We start from the raw sequence: 20,402 nt of genomic DNA, 5'->3' as shown, positions 1-20,402 counted from the left end.
CATCCATGCTTCAGTGCTTTCCACAAGCGGCAGAAGTAGTGGAAGGGGCTTAGGACTAAGGAGTGCCTGGATGAGGTTCTGTTAAAGACTCTACACTCACCTCCGGCCCTGGTAGACGGCCCGCTTCAGTTGGAAGAGCGGCGACTGCAGCTGGACATTGAGATGGAGGATTGGTGCTTGTAGCTGGAGCAGCAACGCCTTGACAAGGACCGTGATCACAAGTTCCATATTTTCAAAGTCTTTACAAAGACACTCACAATCCTGAAGCAGGGCACCATCCCCACCTCCTTTGCCACCACTCATCCTGTAGGCCAGGGTCTGGTGCAGCTCTTCGCCAAAATGGCCAGCTCAGGACTGAAGGGCAACATCTCTCAGGAAGCCCGGGCAATTGTGCCAAGCACACAGAACAACCTTCACACAAGCAGCCAGTTCCAGAACAGCCCCTTCTTGTCTGCAAGAGGGAACATGCTCTGTGGCTTACAAGGACCATCTCAAGAAGGTGCCAAAGCCTACAACATAGACAAGTATGACGAGGATAAGAATCCAAATGTGAGTATGTCTGATGCAGTCTCTGGATCCTAGCTGATTGTTTTAAATGCCAATGAGTAGAGAAGCATTCTGACGTGTTATAAGGCACACATAACTGAAATGCAGGCCTGCCCGAGTTGCCACTTAATTTCTTGTACTTGGTTAGGCCAAGATGCTCATTCTTTTAAAGAAACAGATAAGCCTTCTTTACCCTACCTGATCAAATTCAGAAGACCATGTGCATATTGTACCATATTATGTTACGTTGTGTTACATTATTGGGCGTTAGAGTGCAAACATATACTTGCAGGCTTCCTGTTCTTCCAATCAATCAATCAATCAATCAATCAATCAGGACACTTATAAAGCGCACTACATACCCGTGAGGGTCTCAAGGTGCTGGGGGGGGGAGGGATGGGTGGGGATGCTGCTACTGATCGAAGAGCAAGGTCTTGAGTAGTCTTATGAAGGCCAGTAGGTCTTGGGTCTGCCGTTGGTTGGTGGGGAGGGTGTTTCAGGTCAATGAGTTGTTGTGTACTCTCTGTCCACTTCTCAGAAAGGCTTCCTTTATTAATATGTCAAATGCAAAGAACACAGACAATTTCTTTGGCAAAACACACTCACAAGGCCCAGGTTTTTACTTATTGAAAAGTGATAATTGACTCTTTCGAGATGATCAGGCTTCGTTTAATGTATTCTGGCCGTTTTAATATTACTCTAGTTACAAGTACAGAATTATTAAAGACTATTTAAGCGGTTTCTGAATTAAAAAATTGTTTAAAAATGACCAAGTAAAATTTGTAATTTTCTATTTTAAAGAATTGGCAGTAGAGCATGTCTTCTGTTGTCCACATCATGACCTTAAGCACCTTTTCTTAAGGCTAACCTGCATTTTATTAAATGGAAACACTGTAGTAATGTCCCCTCTGTGCACAAAACAATACAGGTGCCGTGTCTGGAGACACGGCATCTGCTCCCATGTGCTCCAGCCTACACTTCACCCCTTAACTGGCCTTCTTGTAAGTAGGGTTTTCTGCAAACCCCGCTCTTTTGCACAGGTGTTCCTTGATCCTTTGTAGTGACCTCTGCATAACGCTCCCATTCTGCTCTGGACAGTCGTATTTTACTAAATACATTACACAGTAAATAGTGTTTCTTCCTTCCCTCTCACAGACACTCATTGCCTCAACATGAACCTTTTCAGACTTTCTTTTAACAAAAGCAGGGCAGGTGTGAGGCTAAAGCAATGAAACAAAGAAGTGTGGCTCAATGGTTAGAGCGGCAGACCCTGATGCAGAGGTCTAGCCCGGGACCAGGGTTCAATTCTCCGCCTCGGTGGGTCTTGGGCTCAATTTTCCGCAGACCTGATAATTCTCGCCTCGGTGCCTATTCTAATCATGGATCCCACTCTGCAACTCTGGGCAATAGCTTGTTTAACCTCCACAACAGCCCCCACAACACTAGGATGCCTGGCTTTACCTTGGGGGTGCCCAGGAGTGGGCACTTCACAGGGAAATGCCAGGAAGGGTTCCACAGCGGTATGCTTACAAGCGCATGACATACACCTTCGGGGATTGATTCGGTGCGCTATACAAATACTACTACAAACTACAAACAAATACTACAAAAAAATATAACTTTACTGGAGAGTGGTAGGGAAATAGCAGAGCATTCATTTTGATCCAGCGGGTGAGCAACACTTTAATGAAAGTGTCCATGTAATCAGGGAAGAGCTATGCACAGCCCTCATTTTTCACTCTCTGGGATCCTAAAGTCCTGTGGTGAATGAGGTTAGATGCAAAAACCGCAGCGCAAAGCAAAGAAGAAAATGTGATTTAAAACTACCAAATGAATAGCAAATGGATCTAACTTTATTAGCTTGCTCCTACTGGTAGGGATAAAAAGCAGTGAAAACAGCAATATGGAACTTAGACAGCTGGTTTTAGACTAGGTTTTTCCACTGAGAGGAGATGCATGTCACCTATGGTGAGTGAGGGTAATCGTCCTAAAGGGATCTCTCTCCCCTAGGGAGAGTTGATACTTACACATAATCTGTCACAACCAGCACACATCATCACTACAGACCCAAGGTTTCTTTTGTGTTATATATTTATGTAAGTCGGGGATTTTCTCCTTGCAGGTCTCTAAGTTCAGTCCCTTGGACCCTCCACTCTCTGTCTTTGTTATTACTTCATATGAATCAATGCCACATAGTTTCTTGTTTCTAGCTTCAGAATCCGAAAGTAGCACACATGATTTCAGTACAGGGGAACTTGGTTCACTACTTGCGTAGTGAACCAAGTGATTGTTGGAAATGAAACGGGGTTGTGTCCAGGATGACAGTATCATCTGCATGCTGAAGTAGGAGGATGTGCTGGTCTCCAATTTTCGGCAGGAAGGTTTTAACTTTTTTAAAGGACTTCTCCAAAGTCAGCTACAGATAAATTAAACAGAAGTGAAAGCAAGCAACACCACTTCAGACAATAATTTGTTGCAATTTTTTGGTCACTCTAGAGAAATTCCCAACTTTTACAGATACTCACGAACTAAAGTGTATTTGAATGACCTTCAGGAGTCTGTCAGATAATCACCAATTAATTTATTTCAACCATAATATTTGATGATTAACCCTATCAAAAGTTGAGGATTAGTCTAAGATGATGTCAATCAATCAGTACATTTGTAGAGGGCACTACTTACCCGGGAGGGTCTCAAGGTGCTGGGGGGGGGGTGGGGAGAGGGGTATGCTGCTACTGCTCGAACAGCCAGGTCTTGATGAGTCTCCTGAAGGCCAGCAGGTCCTGGGTCTGTCGTAGGGGGATGGGGAGGGTGTTCCAGATTTTGGCTGCAAGCTGGGAGAACGATCTGCGGCCGGTGGTCGCTCGACGGATGGGGGGGACGGTGGTGAGGGCGAGGTCAGCGGAGCAAACCTGGTGGTGAGGGATGTAGAAGGTGAGTTGTTCATTGAGGCACGCTGGTCCGGTGTTGTGGAGAGATTTTTGAGCATGGGTGAGTAGTTTGAAAGTCAAAGCTGGACTTTACTTTTTCAAAAGTCTCAGTCTGATGCTGCGGTTCACTGATGACACGTTTGACAAACAAATTGGTGCAACCAATGTTGATTTCAAGGGAAAAGGGTGCGGTGGTGTGCGAATTGGGCCTCAAAATCCTCCGTAATCGCGGAACCAGCACCCCGTATTAACAAGCACACCTAGCAAGTTCTACAGGCAGCCGTAGGCCGAGTCAGCAGCAGCAGCCGCAGTGATCGGTAACCGAAACTGAGGCATGGTTATTGCGGCTGCTAGGCTGTGCTCGCAGCCAAACCCTGCCTGAGCCTAGTGCAGCCTTAGCCAAACCCTAGTGGCCGACCACCAACCACAGCGGTGATTTTCAATAGCTGCACTGAGGGGGAGGGGGCTGCACCGCATTGCAGGGAGAATGTGGGAGTGATAGATCCTTGAACTTGGAACATCAGCGCTGACACCAATGGCAACCGTAAGACAGGGGTGAGGCAGGGGTTTGAGTGGAAGGAACAAGGAGAACTGGCCCCCCATTGGAGAGTGCCCTCCTGGCTACCTGTCTGCCTGTTTCCTGCTAGTCTCGCCCAGTGCAGGTAAACACCTTAGAGCCTCGAGCCTCAGTGTCTCAAGTGTCCTTACCTCACCTTTTCCACTAACCTTGCTTTGTTCGCCCTAAGTTGGCAGGGTATGCCCAGACGTGGGTCCCTTGCTCACTTTGCCACTGGATTCAAGATATACTGGCTGATGAGGGTTATGAACCCGAAACCGGTCCCAGGATGCTTGTTTCCGGTCCAGGGAAGACATGGCTTGGCAGTACGGGCTGGACTATTCCCATGAGGCACAGGGTCAGACTGATTTGCATATGGCCATGTCTGGACTGGGGTGGTGGAGTGAGCTAAAGAATGGTGATGGATTAAACCCAGATCAGTTGACTGGGGGTGAGTGTTTGATTTGCTCTAATGCTCCGTCCATCATCCCCTTTGGTATTGCTTCGTTCGCCCAAATTTGGCAGGGATTGCCCAGACGTGGGTCCCTTGCTCACTTTACCACCGGATTCAAGAAAGCCTGGCCAGTGAGGTAAGCCCAGACGTGGGTCACTTGCTCACTTTGCCACTGGATTCAAGATAGCCTGGCTGATGAGAGTTATGAACTCGAAACTGGTGCCAAAATGCTTGTTTCTGGTCCAGGGAAGACATGGCTTGGCAGTTCAGGCTGGACTGTTCCCATGAGGCACAGGGTCAGACTGATTTACATATGGCCATGTCTGAACTGGGGTGGTGGAGAGAGCTAAAGAATGGTGTTGGATTAAACCCAGATCAGTTGACTGGGGGTGAGGGTTTGATTTGCTCAAACGCTCCGCCATCAACCCCTTTGGTTTCGCTCTATGACACTGTGTAGTCGTCTGAGGTTCAGCGCCGTGTTGCGGTTCGACATGAATCCGGATTGATCCGGGTGGATCACCGTTGCAAGATATGGCTGTAGTCTAATGGCCAGTGCTTTTGCAAGTATTTTAACTTCTGTATTTATTAATGTTATAGGCCGGTAGGACATGCTTTCTTGTGGTGGTTTGCCCAGTTTATGTATTGTGCCTATTGTGGCAGGGCACTGATCCCTAGGAAGCTCCCCCTGTTCCAAACTGTTTGCATACATATTAAGCAGGTGAGGTGCGAGCCGACATGCGACCCTTTTGTAGAGTTCTACTGGGATACCATTGGGTCCGAGGGCCTTTCCGGTATGTAGTGCTCCTATTGCCAGCTCAATCTCGCCTGGAGTCAGATCTGTCTTTAGTGTCTGAGTTGCAGAGCAAGACAGTTTAGGCATTTGTTTGTCCTTTAGAAAGTCTTAGATTATCCTCTATAGTGTTTGTGGCTGTGGGTGTGTATATTTTCTCGTAGTGGGTCGCTAGTGTGTCAACGATACATCTGGGGTCTGTGGTCGTGGTCCCGTTTTCCAATCTAAGTTGTGCAATGCATCGGCTTGCTCTTTCCTTTCTATCCAACCAAGCCAAAAGCTTACCGACTTTGTCCCCCAGCTCGTAACTAGTATGTTGAGTGCTGGTGAGTTTGGCTTTAGCCTACTCCCATGAATAGGTCCTGTATTCCCGTTGTGCCTAATGCAGCTTATGTGTTGTATCGTCATTTGTGCCTGCGGTGTGATCGGCTGCCGCCTGAGCAACCCCTTGTTCCAGAATATTGTTCTGCTGTTTTTGTGTCTTTTTGTGTTGTGTAACTAGTGAAATTGCATGGGCCCCAATACGATTGTATATGCCTCAAACAGCACCGTTGGGGAGGATACAAAGTGGTTATTTTCTATAAAATTTTGCTCCGTGACTTTGAGTAGGCCTTTACCTATAAGTCGTCCCCTATAATGAGTTCCCCCTGTGAGAGTGATAACAGGAAGTTTCCCAGGACCGGGAAGGTTGATTGGTGCAGTAGTGGAGGGGCATACACAGATATCAGATTGTATGGTCATCCTTCCCATGTGCATGATATTGTAGCAAATCTTCCCTGGCCGTCTGTCCGGTATCCTGTTATTATCAGTGGGAAGCTTTTATGAACCAGGATTCCTACGCCCCGGGAGCCCAAGGTAAATTCCGAGTATGCTGCCATTTTATTAACTCAACGGTCTAGGGGCTTACATGCTGCACCTGTCAAATGCGTTTCTTGTAGCAGCCCTACTGCCGGGCCCCTGCGTTTAATGTATTGGAGGACCAACCCCCTCTTGATCCTGTCGCCCAGTCCATTTAAATTCTAGGATAACACAGAGAAGGGAGGTGGTGCCGCCCCAAGGAGCAAAGGCAGAATGATGAGAGTGTCCGTGTTCATATCTGTTAGGTCGTATGGGTTATCATCAGTGTCAGTGTTGAGAGCGCCCTATATTGTCCATGATGTCAGATGTCATATCACCATCATATATGTCATCAAGTCCATCACCACAAAATAAATAATAATGCATCTGTGACAATCCAAATAATACCTCAATTAACTGCCCCCTACCCCCCACCCGCTCCCTGCCTCCCTGCACTGCGGACTCAGAACTACCTGCCACCACAATTTAGCAGAGTGCTTAATCTTCAAAACTTTGTACTTGCGTAAGGGGGGAGAGCCCTTTAGCGATCTCTGGAGGCTCATCCCATTAAGCCTGTATTTTACCACAGCCATGTGTTGCCAGCTCAGTCCTATTGCAACTATACCAGGTACCACAGGGAAATGTAAGTACACATGTTCAGTCATTTGATGGAGTTCGCACGACAGAAGATGGTGTTGTCGGGTCTTTGCGCCATTGTCTCTGGGGGATTCGCCCCCCCCCCCATCTCATTTCACAATAAGTCAGTCGTGACCTAATTCTGAGTTTTCATCTACGTTCTGTGGCGTTCCCAGGGAGGAGGCTGTCTCCTTTATGTTTGACGTTCCTGACGACATGGCATGAATCCTTTGTTTCTGACCCTGTCGTCTAGGCCCTGCGGCCGGGCGCCATCCTTCCAGCCATTCGTGGGCCTCCTCCGGTGTTGTAAAAAAACAGGTTTTCCCCTCCACCTCTATTCTTAGAGGCAGAGAATAGCATTGCGTACTTCAGTTCCCGGTTACGCAGTTCTTTCTTGACTTCTAGGAAACTACGCCACCTCTTGGTCACCCCTGCTGTGTAGTCCAGGTAGAGTGTCATAGTACTGTTTTCAACCTGTATTGTGGTGGCAGTATGTGCCACCTGTAGAATCATGTCCCGATCTCGGAAATTGAATATGCGTGCCAGTATGGGCCAGGGCGAGGCGCCTGGTCTGGGTCTTCCACCATGCACTCTGTAGGCCCTTTCAACGGAGAAAAAGCTTGATAGACCGCGTGGCTGCAGTTGCGTCTGGATGAGGTCTTGTACGAAGAGGTCCATAGCCAGTCCCCAGACACTCTTCGGCACCCCAACCAGTCGTATATTATTACACCTTGAGAGTCCCACCTGGTCATCCATCTTTTCTGCCATTTGCTTGGCAGCCAGTTCTAATTGGCGGACTTGTCGCTGCAGAGTCGCTGTTTCTCCGGTGAGTGCCCCTGTAGTATTTTCAACGTCCTCTACTCTGGTGCTCATCTTGGAGACATCTGTGCGCAACTGCATGCTGTCTGTGGATAATGTGCCAATGTACATTTGCATCTGATGAAGGGTGGCCATTATGTCCTACAAGGAGAACTCCCTTCGTGGTCTGTGGGCCATCTCCACTATTTATGGGTGTCTCTGTCGTGACCGGCTGGTATTTGTGGTAAGCATACTTGTCCAGTTCATTGTTTTGCACCACACGCTGACCTCGTCCACCCATAGTGTCTAACACCCCTGTCAGGAGGGTGAAGAGAGAGCAGTAATCGCCGCTGCCTGCGGGAATGTTGTTGACACATTGCCTTTCGGGTTTTAGCGACCGGATATGTCCTGTGTGCAGTGTCTGGACCTTGCTCAGGTGTCAATGCTTCCTCACCCGTTCCGCTTGGGATCTTCCTGGTGCCGCGCTGTAACACGTATGCTAATTTGGCGCCTTCAGTATCACCCATACTCACAGAATTGTCTCAGTGTGGTGGGGCACCTTCCCCCTGTATTCGGCCGCCTGATCCCTTTGCAGTAATTGGGACAGTGGTGCTGGCTGCTACGGTTTTGTGGATGGGGAGAGCGTCCGGCCCGGGGATCTAGGCCCAGGCCACGTTGATCGCACCCACCTCTGTGCGCGCTGCATTGCTTCTGAGCGATCCGGTCTTTGCAGGGTTCTGCATGGCATCTGGTATTAGCGCCCCCGTTTGAGAAAGTCGTTGTCTTGTGTGCGGCGTCTCGCCGTCTGTTACCGGGTTGCCTGGGAGGCTCTCCCGGTAGTCTGGCGTCCTTTGTGGTCCGGCTAGTCAGGCCAGTTTCGTCGGTACCTCGGGTGGGGATCAGGTCACACGAGGCCCCGGCTTCTTCGCGGCGTCTATGACGTGATCATATCACATGGTCCAAGTCATTGTCGGTCGGCAATATGGAGCCCAAACTTTCACCGACTGTGCGCTGGATGATTCAGTGTCACTCCCGTGTTTGGATTGTGGCTGGTTGGAGTGTGGCAGGCCGTTGGATTTCTGCTAGGATTAATTGCGAGAACCGCCTTTGATCGCAGAGCTCTCCTAGGCTGTGGCCATCTTCGTTGGCTGCAAGCCACGCCCCTTGCGATACCATTTAAACAAGTGATGCCTCAGTAATTAGATAACCTATGGTGGAGTCAGAGGATGTTCGCCCAAGGGAAGCTGCCCCTCAGATAGAAGCTAATAGCCCTAAAATAATGAAGGGGAAGAAGAAGTAGACCCGGCGCATATTAAAACCAAAGCCAAACGAGGTACAATTTCCAACTCTATTTGAGGAGCTTGTTTATTCCTCCTTGCTGCAGAAAGGTAGTGAGTTTAAGGCCATAGGGCCCCAGCTGCTCAGAATCCTGAGTACCCAGATGCAAATCCTCTACCATCACATATTATTTTGAAAGATGAACCACTAGAGAGGGGTAGAGGGCTAGAAGAAGGGTACAAGGGATTGGGAGAAAGGGGGCATAATAGGGGTGGATTGTGCTCTAAATGGGTGTACCACAAAATATTGACAAATCAGGATTTCGTGCCTCATAAAATAAAGATAAACCCAGACTTTCAGAACACTGTAGTAAAGACATACAATCCTTTGTCAGAGGTAACTATTTGTGTTACGTAGCGTGGCGTAATTGTCATGCGAACAAACCCCAGAAGCAATATGGTCAATTCGAGTGCAACCTCCCGCGATTGTAAAATGTAGAAGACATTGTGAACGCACGAGAGACGCGCCAGCCCAGATTCACTCGGGGCATACCTATAGTGGCTCAGTTTCCTGCCATCAATCTAAAACAGAGTTCTTTTACCTGGAGTCACTGAACAGTTTTCCATTACAACCAAGAATGATTTGATCAAACAAAAACAATTGCGTTGCACATAGGGGTACTAGTCGAGATCGGCTGATCTCACAAAGAGATGGGGCAGATTTACAAGCCCCTAACGCCACATTTGCGCCGCTGTTGTGCCACTTTTGCGACGCAGCAGCGGCGCAAAGGCAGCACCATGCTCTGGGGTATTTACAACGTGATGCATCTAGGGAGATGTGTCACATTTAAAAACCTCTGCACTACATAGGGCGTGGCAGCACAGGGGGGGGGGGTCATTCCGGCGCAGGAACGCCTCGCAAAAGTGGCTTTTCAGTCACTTTTACGGCCATGCTGAGTCAAAACCCCGCTCCTGCTTGAAGCAGGCGTAAGGATTGACGCAGCATGTTAGGGATAGGGGCACCCCGAGCCTTGCTGGAGCTGCGTGACGCTTGCAACGCAACTCCAGCAATGCGCCGCATTTTCGCTGGGGGTTGCGCCACGCATCTGCCCATCCGTACGCCACGGTGCGCCGCATAGAAAATGTGGTGCATCAGTGGTAGCGCACGGGTGGGCAGATGCGTTGCAACTCTTCTGGCTCATTCCTGCTGATTAGCAGAGATACACCAGAAGTAGTAAATCTGCCCCATAGCTTTTGTGGACCTGAGGAGAACCCCAAGATTAAATGGGGGTTCGAAATGCGTCGACCAGTTTCTTTTCAAACAGTGTCCATAAAATGTAACCCTCTTACTGTTTCTTTCAATGAATACATTAGTTAGCAATTGAACTAATGATTGTATAAAAATACAGTTCAGAGTTTCTCTCTTCTTGATTGTATGGACGGTTTGTTTCTAGTCCTGAATAGAAAGTTGAAACCTTGTAAATAGAAATTCACCTGTCTGGCTCTGTGTTTGTCTTAAATGTGTTATGTATTGTTGAATTACAGTACTTCTTTATTAGGTGACTACATTCATTGTATGTTATTATTTTGTGTGTAATTGTAATAGATTTTTTCTTTATGTGTTGTGATGGTTGAAACATTGTAGAGAATATTTTATAATGAAATATAATGGAAACAAGTAATTAAAAGAATTAAAAGAAAAACCTTTCCTCTAAAAAATAAAGAGTAAGGTTATTACCTTTGGGCAACAGTGAATGGTTTCTTGTATCCCGGTGAAAGTAATACAGTGAAGGTAAATCAGTATTGGCAATTCGTATGTTGTTTATTGATAATTGGGCTCAGCCTTACTGATAGGAGGCAGAACCCTTTTCTTGGTATTTTGTCAGAGGTAGGGCAGGTAAGGGATAGCTTCCATTCCAACCCCACTGGTGGAGATTCTATCCCTGTATGGTTAGATCCCAGCCATGGGAGGATGTGTGTGGGAGGACCTGCCTTCACTACCCCTATATCACAAATGCCAGAGCCAGTGTCTGAATCAAGGCTATGTGATAGGGTATGTGTAGTACAAAGGCCAAGACAAGCAGTAAATACCTTGGTCTTTGTGTCACTATTTGACAGAGAACTGGTCCCTTTTAATAAAAACTTCTCTAGCAGCTAATATGTGAAATTGAAGATCTGAGATTGGTTAAAAGCAATTGAGCGTGTTTTTTTAGTACCAAGATGTGAACTCCCACTTGCCAGAAAAACCTTTAGCTCTGTAATAATCACAATGTTAGTATTGGCTTGTTAGAAAAAATGTGATTGATGTTTTTCCATTTCAGGAGCCAGTTTTTGTCCCATGTGTGTCCCATTGGGATGATCTTCAGGACATTGGTGGAGCGTTACCCAGCACTAAGGGGGCCGTAAATCTGAAAGATAACAAAAGGCTTGGTTGGTAGTACCTCAGGAAAAAGAGTGATTAACATGGTAGGACCAGTGGCTAAAAACATCATGGACCATTAGAGGAGAGGAGGAAGTGGAACAGTGGAGTTGGGTAGCTTGCTCCTTGAATGCTACTAAAGAAAAGAAAACAATCCCTATGCTGCAGAGGTAGCCCTCCGAAAAAAAGTTTTGTCCCGGAACATGGCCGGGCAAGTAAACCAGCGCTCTTATCTAGAAACCCTGAAGCAACATGGTCTAATTATAATCTGTCTACAGGAAACATGGTGCTGCGCATATTTTAATTTGTGAACTTTCTTGTTTTCTTCTGTGCAGCAAAACACTCAGTAAAGGGTCATGCAAGCGGTGCTTAAGCTATTTTACTTAATTGCACGATAAATTGGAACCCCCTGTTTGAGTTTGAGTTTGAGTTTAAAAGGTTTTCTAAAGCGCTCATACACCCAGCGGTTTCTTGGCGCTACCTGTCTACTGCTACTCAGGGGGTTGAAAGGATGGGGAGTCTGACCTTTTTAAGATGGGAAGGATTGGGTGAAGAGGAAGGTCTTGAGGCCTTTGCGGAACAAAGGGTACTGGGTGCAGGTTCTCAAGGAGGGTGGAAGGGAATTCCAAAAGGTTGGGCCAGTGGTCGAGAACTTGGAGCCCCCCCACTTCTTCCGTTTGAAGCGGGGGACCACGAGGAGGTGGTGGGAAGAGGATCGGAGGTTTCTCGAAGGAGTGTAGTTTTGTACAGCTGAGTTGATGAAGGCAGGGGCAGCGCCTGTCCGGGCTTTAAAGATGGTACAGCCTAGCTTGAATAAGGCACGTTGCCGGACAGGGAGCCAGTGCAGTGAGTGGAGAAGCGGTGTGACGTGCTGTGATTTTGGTAAGTTGAAAACCAGCCGAGCGGCTTGGTTTTGTACCAATTGCAGACGCTTCATAAGGTAGTCGGGCATGCCATTATAGAGGGCATTGCCGTAATCCAGGCGGGAAGTTACCATGGCCAAAAGTATAAGCTTGAGCGCCTCGGAGGAGAAGAACCGTGAGACTCTACGTATTGTCCTGAGGGAGAGGAAAGCTGAAGATACTACGGCGGAGACTTGAGAGTGTAGGGAAAGTTTGTTGTTGATTTTAAACCCAAGAGTTTTAACGGAAGAAACAGGAGTAGGTGGGGAGCCTAGGGAAGGGGGCCAAAAGGAAGGGGACCAAGGACTGGAGCAACCACCTGTCAACACCAACTCCGTTTTATCGGGATTGAGTTTCAGGTGGTTGAAATTCATCCAGTCCTGGATGAAGGTCATGACGAACTGGAAATTGGTTATTGAGTCGGGGGAAAAAGAGAGGGAAAAGATGAGCTGGAGATCGTCTGCGTAGTTGTACACAGAGACCTCCAGTTGCTGTAAAGCAAAAATAAGGGGGGCAATGTAAAGGTTAAATAAAAGGGGGGATAAGGAAGATCCTTGGGGAACCCCACACTGGATGGGTTGAAATTCAGCTGAGTACTCTCCCAAACGAACTGCCTGAGTCCGATCTCTCAAGAAGGAGGATAGCCATAGCAGGGCTGACCCTCCGATTCCCGCCGCCTCGACACGTGAAAGTAAGATGGTATGGTCCACCGTGTCGAATGCGGCGGAAAGATGCAAACAGATCAGGGCCTGAGGTTGATTGGTATCCATTCCTTGTCGCAAGTTATCCAGAACGGATATTATTACGGACTCAGTTGAATGAGCCGGGCGGAAACCGGCCTGTCTCGGGGCCAAGACACCATGTTTTTCCACAAACTCACTCAGGATTTTTACTACGTGCCGTTCCAATACCTTTGCCAAGAAAGGCAAAAGAGAGATGGGGCGGAAGTTGGCTGGATACGAAGGATCCGCCCCTGGTTTTTTTAGGATCGGATCGATCACTGCCAACTTTAATGCTGGGGTAACAATGCCCTGGGACAGCGAACTATTGAGAAGGGTTAGGGGTGGTGAGGGACAGTGAGAATAGATCTGTCTCAAAATATGGGCAGGGCAAGGATCCAGCGGGGAGCCGGATTTAACCAGTGGAAGGATGGAAGAGAGTGAGTCAATCGTGAGGGGCGGAATTGAGTCAAGATGTGCTATGGCTGGTGGGTAGCAGGGGTCGGTGAAGTCTACGGAAGGCGGGGGAATTTTGGCTTTGATCTTACTGATTTTATCTAGAAAGAAGGAGTTAAGAGAATCGCATAGTGGTTGTGAAGGGGTAGGTTTGAGTGAGGCTCTGTCAGAGTAAGCGAGTTCTTGGACGATGGAGAATATTTCTCTTGGCCGGTTCTCCGCGAACTGGATTTTGGATGAGAAATAGGTTTTTTTTGTTTCCAGAATGGATTTCTTGTATTGTACAAGAAGATCAGTATAATGGGTTTTGGAAACAGGGCAATAGTTCCATCTCCATTGTCGTTCCGCACGGCGGAGGTTAAGTTTCTGGGTCTTTAGATCATCCGAAAACCAGCGGTTGGCGTCTTTGAGACGTTTAGACAAAATGCGCCTTAGAGGGGCGATGGTGTCACAGCCCACTTTCAGCCAGTTGCTAATAGTTTCTACTTGTCCAGAGGAGGGTAGTCCAGTGAGGTCAGGCCTGTTCTTCTCCCATCCGTCTAACTTTTGCATGACCATTAAGCTTAAGCTGGGTAATGGGAGACTTAGGGGGTCATTAGGATCGCGGACGGACTTGAGTCCGTCCGCGACCCCAGAGCATGAGGGAACGTCCGCATGTGCTGCGGCGTTCCCTCTGTGCAGATTAGGATGTGACCGCCAGGGTGGCGGTCACATCCTCTATTTTTAACATTGCTGCGGGTGGAGCTTCAAGCTGCACCCGCGGCAATGTTAAAAATGCAAGCACCGCATTTGCGTGCACAAAGCAGCAGGCACTGCGCGGTGCCTGCTGCATTGTGCACGCAAATGCAGGGGGGTACCATAGGTACCCCCATGTGCACCCCCACCTCCCACTACACCTAGGGGGCCCGGAATGGGCCCCTGCAGTGCAGTTACACATGCTTTTCCACGGCGGAAAAGCCGCCGCGGAAAAGCATGTTCCCAAGCGCATCCTAATCTGGCTGACGGTGTCTAAGAGACACCTTCACCATTTTAGGGCTTTTCCGCCGCGGTTGTAAGCCAGCCGCGGCGGAAAAGCTGCGGACCTAAACCAGGACCCACCAGCCATCCTAATTTGGCGGTGGGTCCTGGTGGGTCCGCAGAGGATTTTCCGCATCCTCCGGGCCGGCGGTGGCTTCCGCCGGCCCGGAGGATGCGGAAAATCCTCCATCCTAATGACCCCCTTAGTCAGTATCAGTCCCTTTTACTGGTAAATGTATATATTCCCCATGGAAGGGTGTCTGATTCCCTGATTGAGTCCAATTTCTCTTTTATCCATAAAATCAGTATCTCAGAAGAATGTACAATGATATTGATGGTGGGAGATAGCAATACAAAAATCTCCAATTGTTCCTCCCCTAGTCTATCGTAACCAAGAACTGGAGGATGTGTGGACTATCCCTGAGCTAATGTTGCTGGATAACATTAGGTCAGATAATCGAGGATTGCATTTTTTGCACTGATTGAGAATGAATGATTTTGTTATTTTAAAAGGGAGATTCCCAGAGGATTCCCCAGCCTCCCTTACTGTCCACGCCTCTTGGGGGCAGTCACTTATTGACTACATGGTAGCTTCTTCCCCGTTTTTTTTATGCCTGCTTCCAATTTAAGGTACTGGGAACAAACTTGAGTGACCATAGTATTTTATCTGTGGGAGTTAATTTGGGGCTCAAGACTTTAGAGCCCTGGAATTCTAGAGACAATAGAATCACGTACAATGAAACAAATGGACGTACCTTTAGGTTGAATAATAGCATTATATGTCTAGGTAGGTGGGTTGAAAAGGTGAGCTGTGGTCCTATATAGGAAAATCCAATTTTTTGGTATGAAAAAAACCTTATCTTATTTAGATCCTGTGGCAAGGAAAATCGGGCCAGAAGAACTAAGCAATCCATGGTTAATTCGGAGGTGGTAAAAAAGTTAAATCAGGAGATAAATGCACAAGTAAGGGAACAATTTAAGCAATCCTCTCTGATTAGGCAAAGGGACATTAGTAGACTAAAGCAGATAGAAGGAGGACTAGGATGTCAGAAAGAAGAAATGTGGAGGATTGCAACTGGATTAAACTGAGAGAGGTCTCTTGGTCTGGTGATTTGCGCAAATACTGGCCGGAAATTGCCAAATACTGTGGCCAGGCCAGGTCCTAGTATGAGGCATCAAAGGAGATCCATGTGGGGAATGACTATGGTTCCCCTTCTTGTAAAGAAATAGAGGTAAGGCAAGGTACTCAGGTGCGATGGGACCTTATGATTTCCTAATAGCTCTGCATGGGCTCAATTCCTTTCCCAGTATTTTCCTATTGCTACACATATGGGATTATTCCATCTTCTTGGAAAGGAAGTATTGTGGTTCCATTATTTAAAAAGGGCCCTAGAATGTCCACTGCCAGTGTTAGGCACATCGCACTGTTAGTTGCAACCGGAAAAGTATTCGCTAAAAGTATCCTTCTCCAACTTTAAGAGTGGGCTTTCAGAAATAATCTTGTCCGACAGAGCAGGCAGGATTTCATAAGCATAACGGCACAGTAAATAATATTACCGCCTTGCAAACCCTGATTGAAAAATATCCAATAGGGAAGGGAAAGGCCCTGTATACTGCCTTTATAGATTTCTCCACAGCTTTCGACCGGGTAGACTGGGGGACGCTGTGGAGGAAATTGGATGCAATGGGATCCCTATAAATTTGCTGAGACTGATTATAGCAATGCGCTCCTCAACCTGCACTCAGGTTTTGATGGAGATATTCAGGGCCTGTCGTAAAAAATAGAGACACGTAAAGGGCTGAAGCAAGGGTGACTGTTAGCCCCTCTTCTTTTCTCTCTTTATATCAATGACTTGCCGAGTAGGGTGGGGCTGTGAAAAGGGGACCCCTCAAAATTAAGTACAATGAAATTGAGATGTCTTCTTTAAGCAGATGATGCCATTCTGATGGATCTAACTCCGAAAGGACTTCAAAGGCGCCTAAAGGAGCTGGTACACTATGTGATAATAATTTTTGGAAAATATACATAGAAATCTGTAAAATTATGATTTTCAGACATCGGGGTGTAGAGTCAGGAAAAATAGGTATTGGTTCCTAGGGAAAGGCAAAATTGATGTTGTGAAATTGTACCTGTATCTGGGATTTTTTTTTACAATGAGTAGTGACCATATTGACCAGTGTCAAAGTAAGGCAATATCTCAGGAATGCGCTATTGGTAGATTCTACAAATGTTGCAGACCAAGATATTTTGAAAATGTTTTATCGGTCTATAAAGTTAAAGTCCCGCCTGCCCAGAGTTACGCTTGTGAACTAGTGGATGAAAAGCAGTGGGTTTATTTTGATAAAGTTGAGGGCAATATTTGGTGCCAGATCTGTCATTTGAATAGAGCCTCCCCCATAGCAGCAATGAGGCTTGACTCTGGACTCCTCTCGACCTATGCGTTTGCAATGGCTGCATGTTTGAGATGGGGTAATGCCTTAATGAACAGCGCTGAAAAACCCTTTACAGGCAGCTCTTAGGCAGGTCATATTTGTAAGCCTGTCTTTAAAAAGCGTTGTTTTTAGGTATCATGTGAAAGCTTCACTTTTATTTGATTTTGGGTATAGCAGCATAGGGTCTTCATCAAAACAAGCTTTGAAATTGCTAATTAAGAAGACCATTTAAGAAGTCAGTTGTAAAAGAGATACTGCTCCATGTCTGGGTCATTTCGGTAATGATGTAATAGCTCGGAGTAGTGTTTATAAACAACCTCAACCGTCTGCTGTATGGAATCTCCGGCACGGAGGGCGCAGAACTATCCTTTTGTTACAGATGAATCAGCTGCCCTTATGAATTAGAGGAGCAAGGGAGGAATTAGCAAGTCAGGATAGACTTTGCCATATATGTGGAAGCTGGGTACAGGATTTAAATGATGTTTTATTAGTTTGTCCCTTAATACAACCGTTACGACGTTGCTTACTGAAGCCATTAGACCATTGTATTTTAAATATAACATTGCCACAGTCAAGGAGGCCCAGAATTTTTTTTGCCCCCCCCCGAACAAGTGTGTTTTAAAATGTATTTCTTTTAAAAAAAAAATTTAAAATATATTTTAAACAAGAACTAATGGGAAGAAGTAGGTGGTGGTATGTTGAAGAGGATCCACGGTAGACAACATTTACTACATATTCAGAGATTAGAATTGCAGGATCCTCGTATTATACTTTTGAAGAAATCATGGTATATTCTGAATTATATTTTACTGGCTTGCTGATTCTATAAACGATCAATGGATGTATGGAATTTGCACAGCACTTACGCACTTGCATTTTTGATAACATGTATGCTGCTATGTAAACAGTATTGCATAATGAATGCATTGTGCATCATTTGGGCTACTACTTGAATTTTTCCCATGGGATTCGTCCGAGCTCGATTTAATATTAATTTGAAAAGAATTTGTTGCAAGATGTCTTTGCACTTTAAATTATCTTCCAACACCTTTAAGTATTAGGCATGTATATTGAAAAATGTTACATCATGTCTCTGTATATTCCCCGTATTGATGTTATAAATAGAATTTTAAGATGCTATCGTAGTTATAGTTTTTAGAGTATTTAAGTACACTGTTTGACCAAAACTGACATATCTGTATTTGACCATATTGGTGAAATTGGTTTAACATTTGCATACTTGCACACCTACTTGTAGCAAACTGCTAGTATCTCCTATTACTCAACAAAATTGATGTATTTATGGTTTTATATGTATTTTTATGTTTTTACTGTTATTATAGCTAGGGATGATTTGTAAAACCAAAGCATTTAAGAAACAGCCATTAGCGGCCACATTCATCAATGTAGGCTTTTGCGATTCCTTAAATATGATTATTAAGGAATCGCAAAAGCCTATGCATGTAGGAATCGCTATAAAATGTGCAATTCCCAAACATTCCTTAATTGCGACTCGCAAATTGTGAGTCGCTATTAAGGAATGCCTTCCCATTCATTCCTAAGGGCATAGATGCCCATAGGAATGAATGGGAGATTACATGCGTAATTTTCGTGTACCCAATAGGTACTCGCAAATTGCACATGTAATTTCAAGGGTGTCAAAACGACATCCTGTTGCACCCCTGAAATTGAACTGTGCACACATGTTGCTCACACACATGCCCCAAGGGCATGTGTATGTGTAACCTACAACTTTGAAAAATGTACTTAAGTGCATTTTTCAAAGTTTTTGCAAATTACCATCAAGTTCAAATTGATGGTAATTTGCGCCCCCTATTAGCAAAATTGCTATTTGCAATTCCATCATGCATTGCATTTAAGGAATCGCAATTTGCTATTCCTTAAATGCAATTGTTAATTTAAGAAATCACAATAAATTGTGGTTTCTAAAATTGCGAGAGCCTTTCAGTTTCACGCATTCGCAGAGGCCCTTTTTGCGGGCGCAAACGAACGGTTTTTGCGAATCGCACCGTTTTCCCCCGTAAAAAAGGTTGATGTATGTGCCTGAAAGTGTGAGGCTTGCGCCTCTCAACTGGTTTTTAGGCCAACATATTTAAAATAGTGATGTTATCCAAGCTCTCACATACTTTCCTAACACATGCCTGAAAAAGCGCAAAGGATTTGCTTCGTTGACTAAAGCTACCGATTGTTCCAAGAGGATACTTGTGAACTGCTTAGTATCTTTATCACATAAGGAAATGTTTACAAAAACCTTGACTCCTAGTCAAGTCTCCTAGACTCAGGGGTAGTTGAGGAATCCAAGCAAGTAAAAAAATTAACAATGGTCTTAAATAGAAGGTCAAATCTGCTTTGCATATACACTTGAGAATTTTATTTAGGATGGGGGCACCTGATGAATAGTTGACTTGTAAAATATTTCGACCACTGTTTCTGACTAATAGCTAAAATGCATTGTTTCACTGACAACCCATCATAATACATCCAGTGTTTAGTAGAAAGAGCTTATATGTGCAACTCGCTACTGTATTACATTTAACGCGTGCTTGGATGCACCTCCTTGTAAATATGTGTTATGCTTGTGCTGATTTAGTACTATCACCCCACCGTTTTAACCAGTACTCTTATCCTACAAACCATGCAGCCTTTTTTTTAATATAGTCTTCATTTCCTTTAATACTACCACCTAATCCACTTTATCCAATAAATGTTTTGATTTTCGTGTCATGTTGTTAATTTGTTGTTTCAAGGGTAAACATAACATCTAAACCAGGAGGTAGTACATTTTTACATTAGGAGTCTTCTTTGGGACTGGAATAGATTTCTTTTCTATTGAAATCAGTGGCATTATTCACTATGGCATAGAATCCAGATAACTGTAGCCTGTGACTGCTGGTACCAGATTTCCAGTTATGATTCTGCTGATTAGGAAGTTACCTGTCTTCATCCAGACTGTTATTAGCTCACCAAAGACCCTCACACGGGGATTTCCCATGGGCTCTCAATTGACCAGTGTGACCATTTGGATTTTTTTTTATTTTATTGTGAGTTTCATTATGCTTCATGTTAATGTGTCACCACTGCTGAATTTATACTACAAACTAGAGTATTATAACTCGTGTTTTATTCTATTTCTCTAGGGTATTATCAGTCTTGGCTTCAGTGAAAATGCGCTTTGTTTTGACCTAATGTCCAAGCGGGTAAGGTCTGCATTCCTGTTGCAAGTTTGCACGAGAGTCATGAACTAAATTGAATCCTTTTCTAATACTGCGCGAGTTTGTTGTTTATTGTAGCTCATGTTCCATTAGCAAGCTTCTAAAAGCACCAAGTCCATGTTGAACCCCACACTTATGCTACATACTTGTCCTTTACATATTTTACTTTACTGTGTCATTCCTTTGTTTTTTAGTGTAATCTTTTGCTGTTATATTTATAATCCGATTATCGGTAACCAATGATGTATTGCAATATCCCTAGTGAAACGCACAGTTAAAGTGACACTAAGGTTGTACTACAAAACCAAATACATCTTAACATAAGACGGTTAGGTTACAATGGAATCTTGCCCGTGTACTGCACATGCTTCATTGTATAAGCCACTGAAGAAATCCACT

The 20,402-nt window shown here is 45.4% G+C and overlaps 1 protein-coding gene across 1 annotated transcript in view; it reads left to right on the top strand.

Annotated features, from left to right (window-relative positions):
* The first annotated feature begins 339 nt into the window (after window positions 1-339).
* LOC147729309 (1-aminocyclopropane-1-carboxylate synthase-like protein 1) overlaps window positions 340-20,402 on the top strand; it is a 302,308-nt gene continuing 282,245 nt past the window's right edge. Inside the window, exons 1-2 of the mRNA XM_086959912.1 lie at window positions 340-549; window positions 19,929-19,988. Coding sequence (XP_086816038.1) covers window positions 340-549; window positions 19,929-19,988 — 270 coding nt within the window. The remainder of the gene's footprint in view (window positions 550-19,928; window positions 19,989-20,402) is intronic.

The sequence above is a fragment of the Lissotriton vulgaris genome, chromosome 2_2 (assembly GCF_964263255.1).
Source record: "Lissotriton vulgaris chromosome 2_2, aLisVul1.2, whole genome shotgun sequence".
NCBI classification, from domain to species: Eukaryota; Metazoa; Chordata; class Amphibia; order Caudata; family Salamandridae; genus Lissotriton; species Lissotriton vulgaris.
This window is presented reverse-complemented; position numbering and strand designations above follow the sequence as displayed.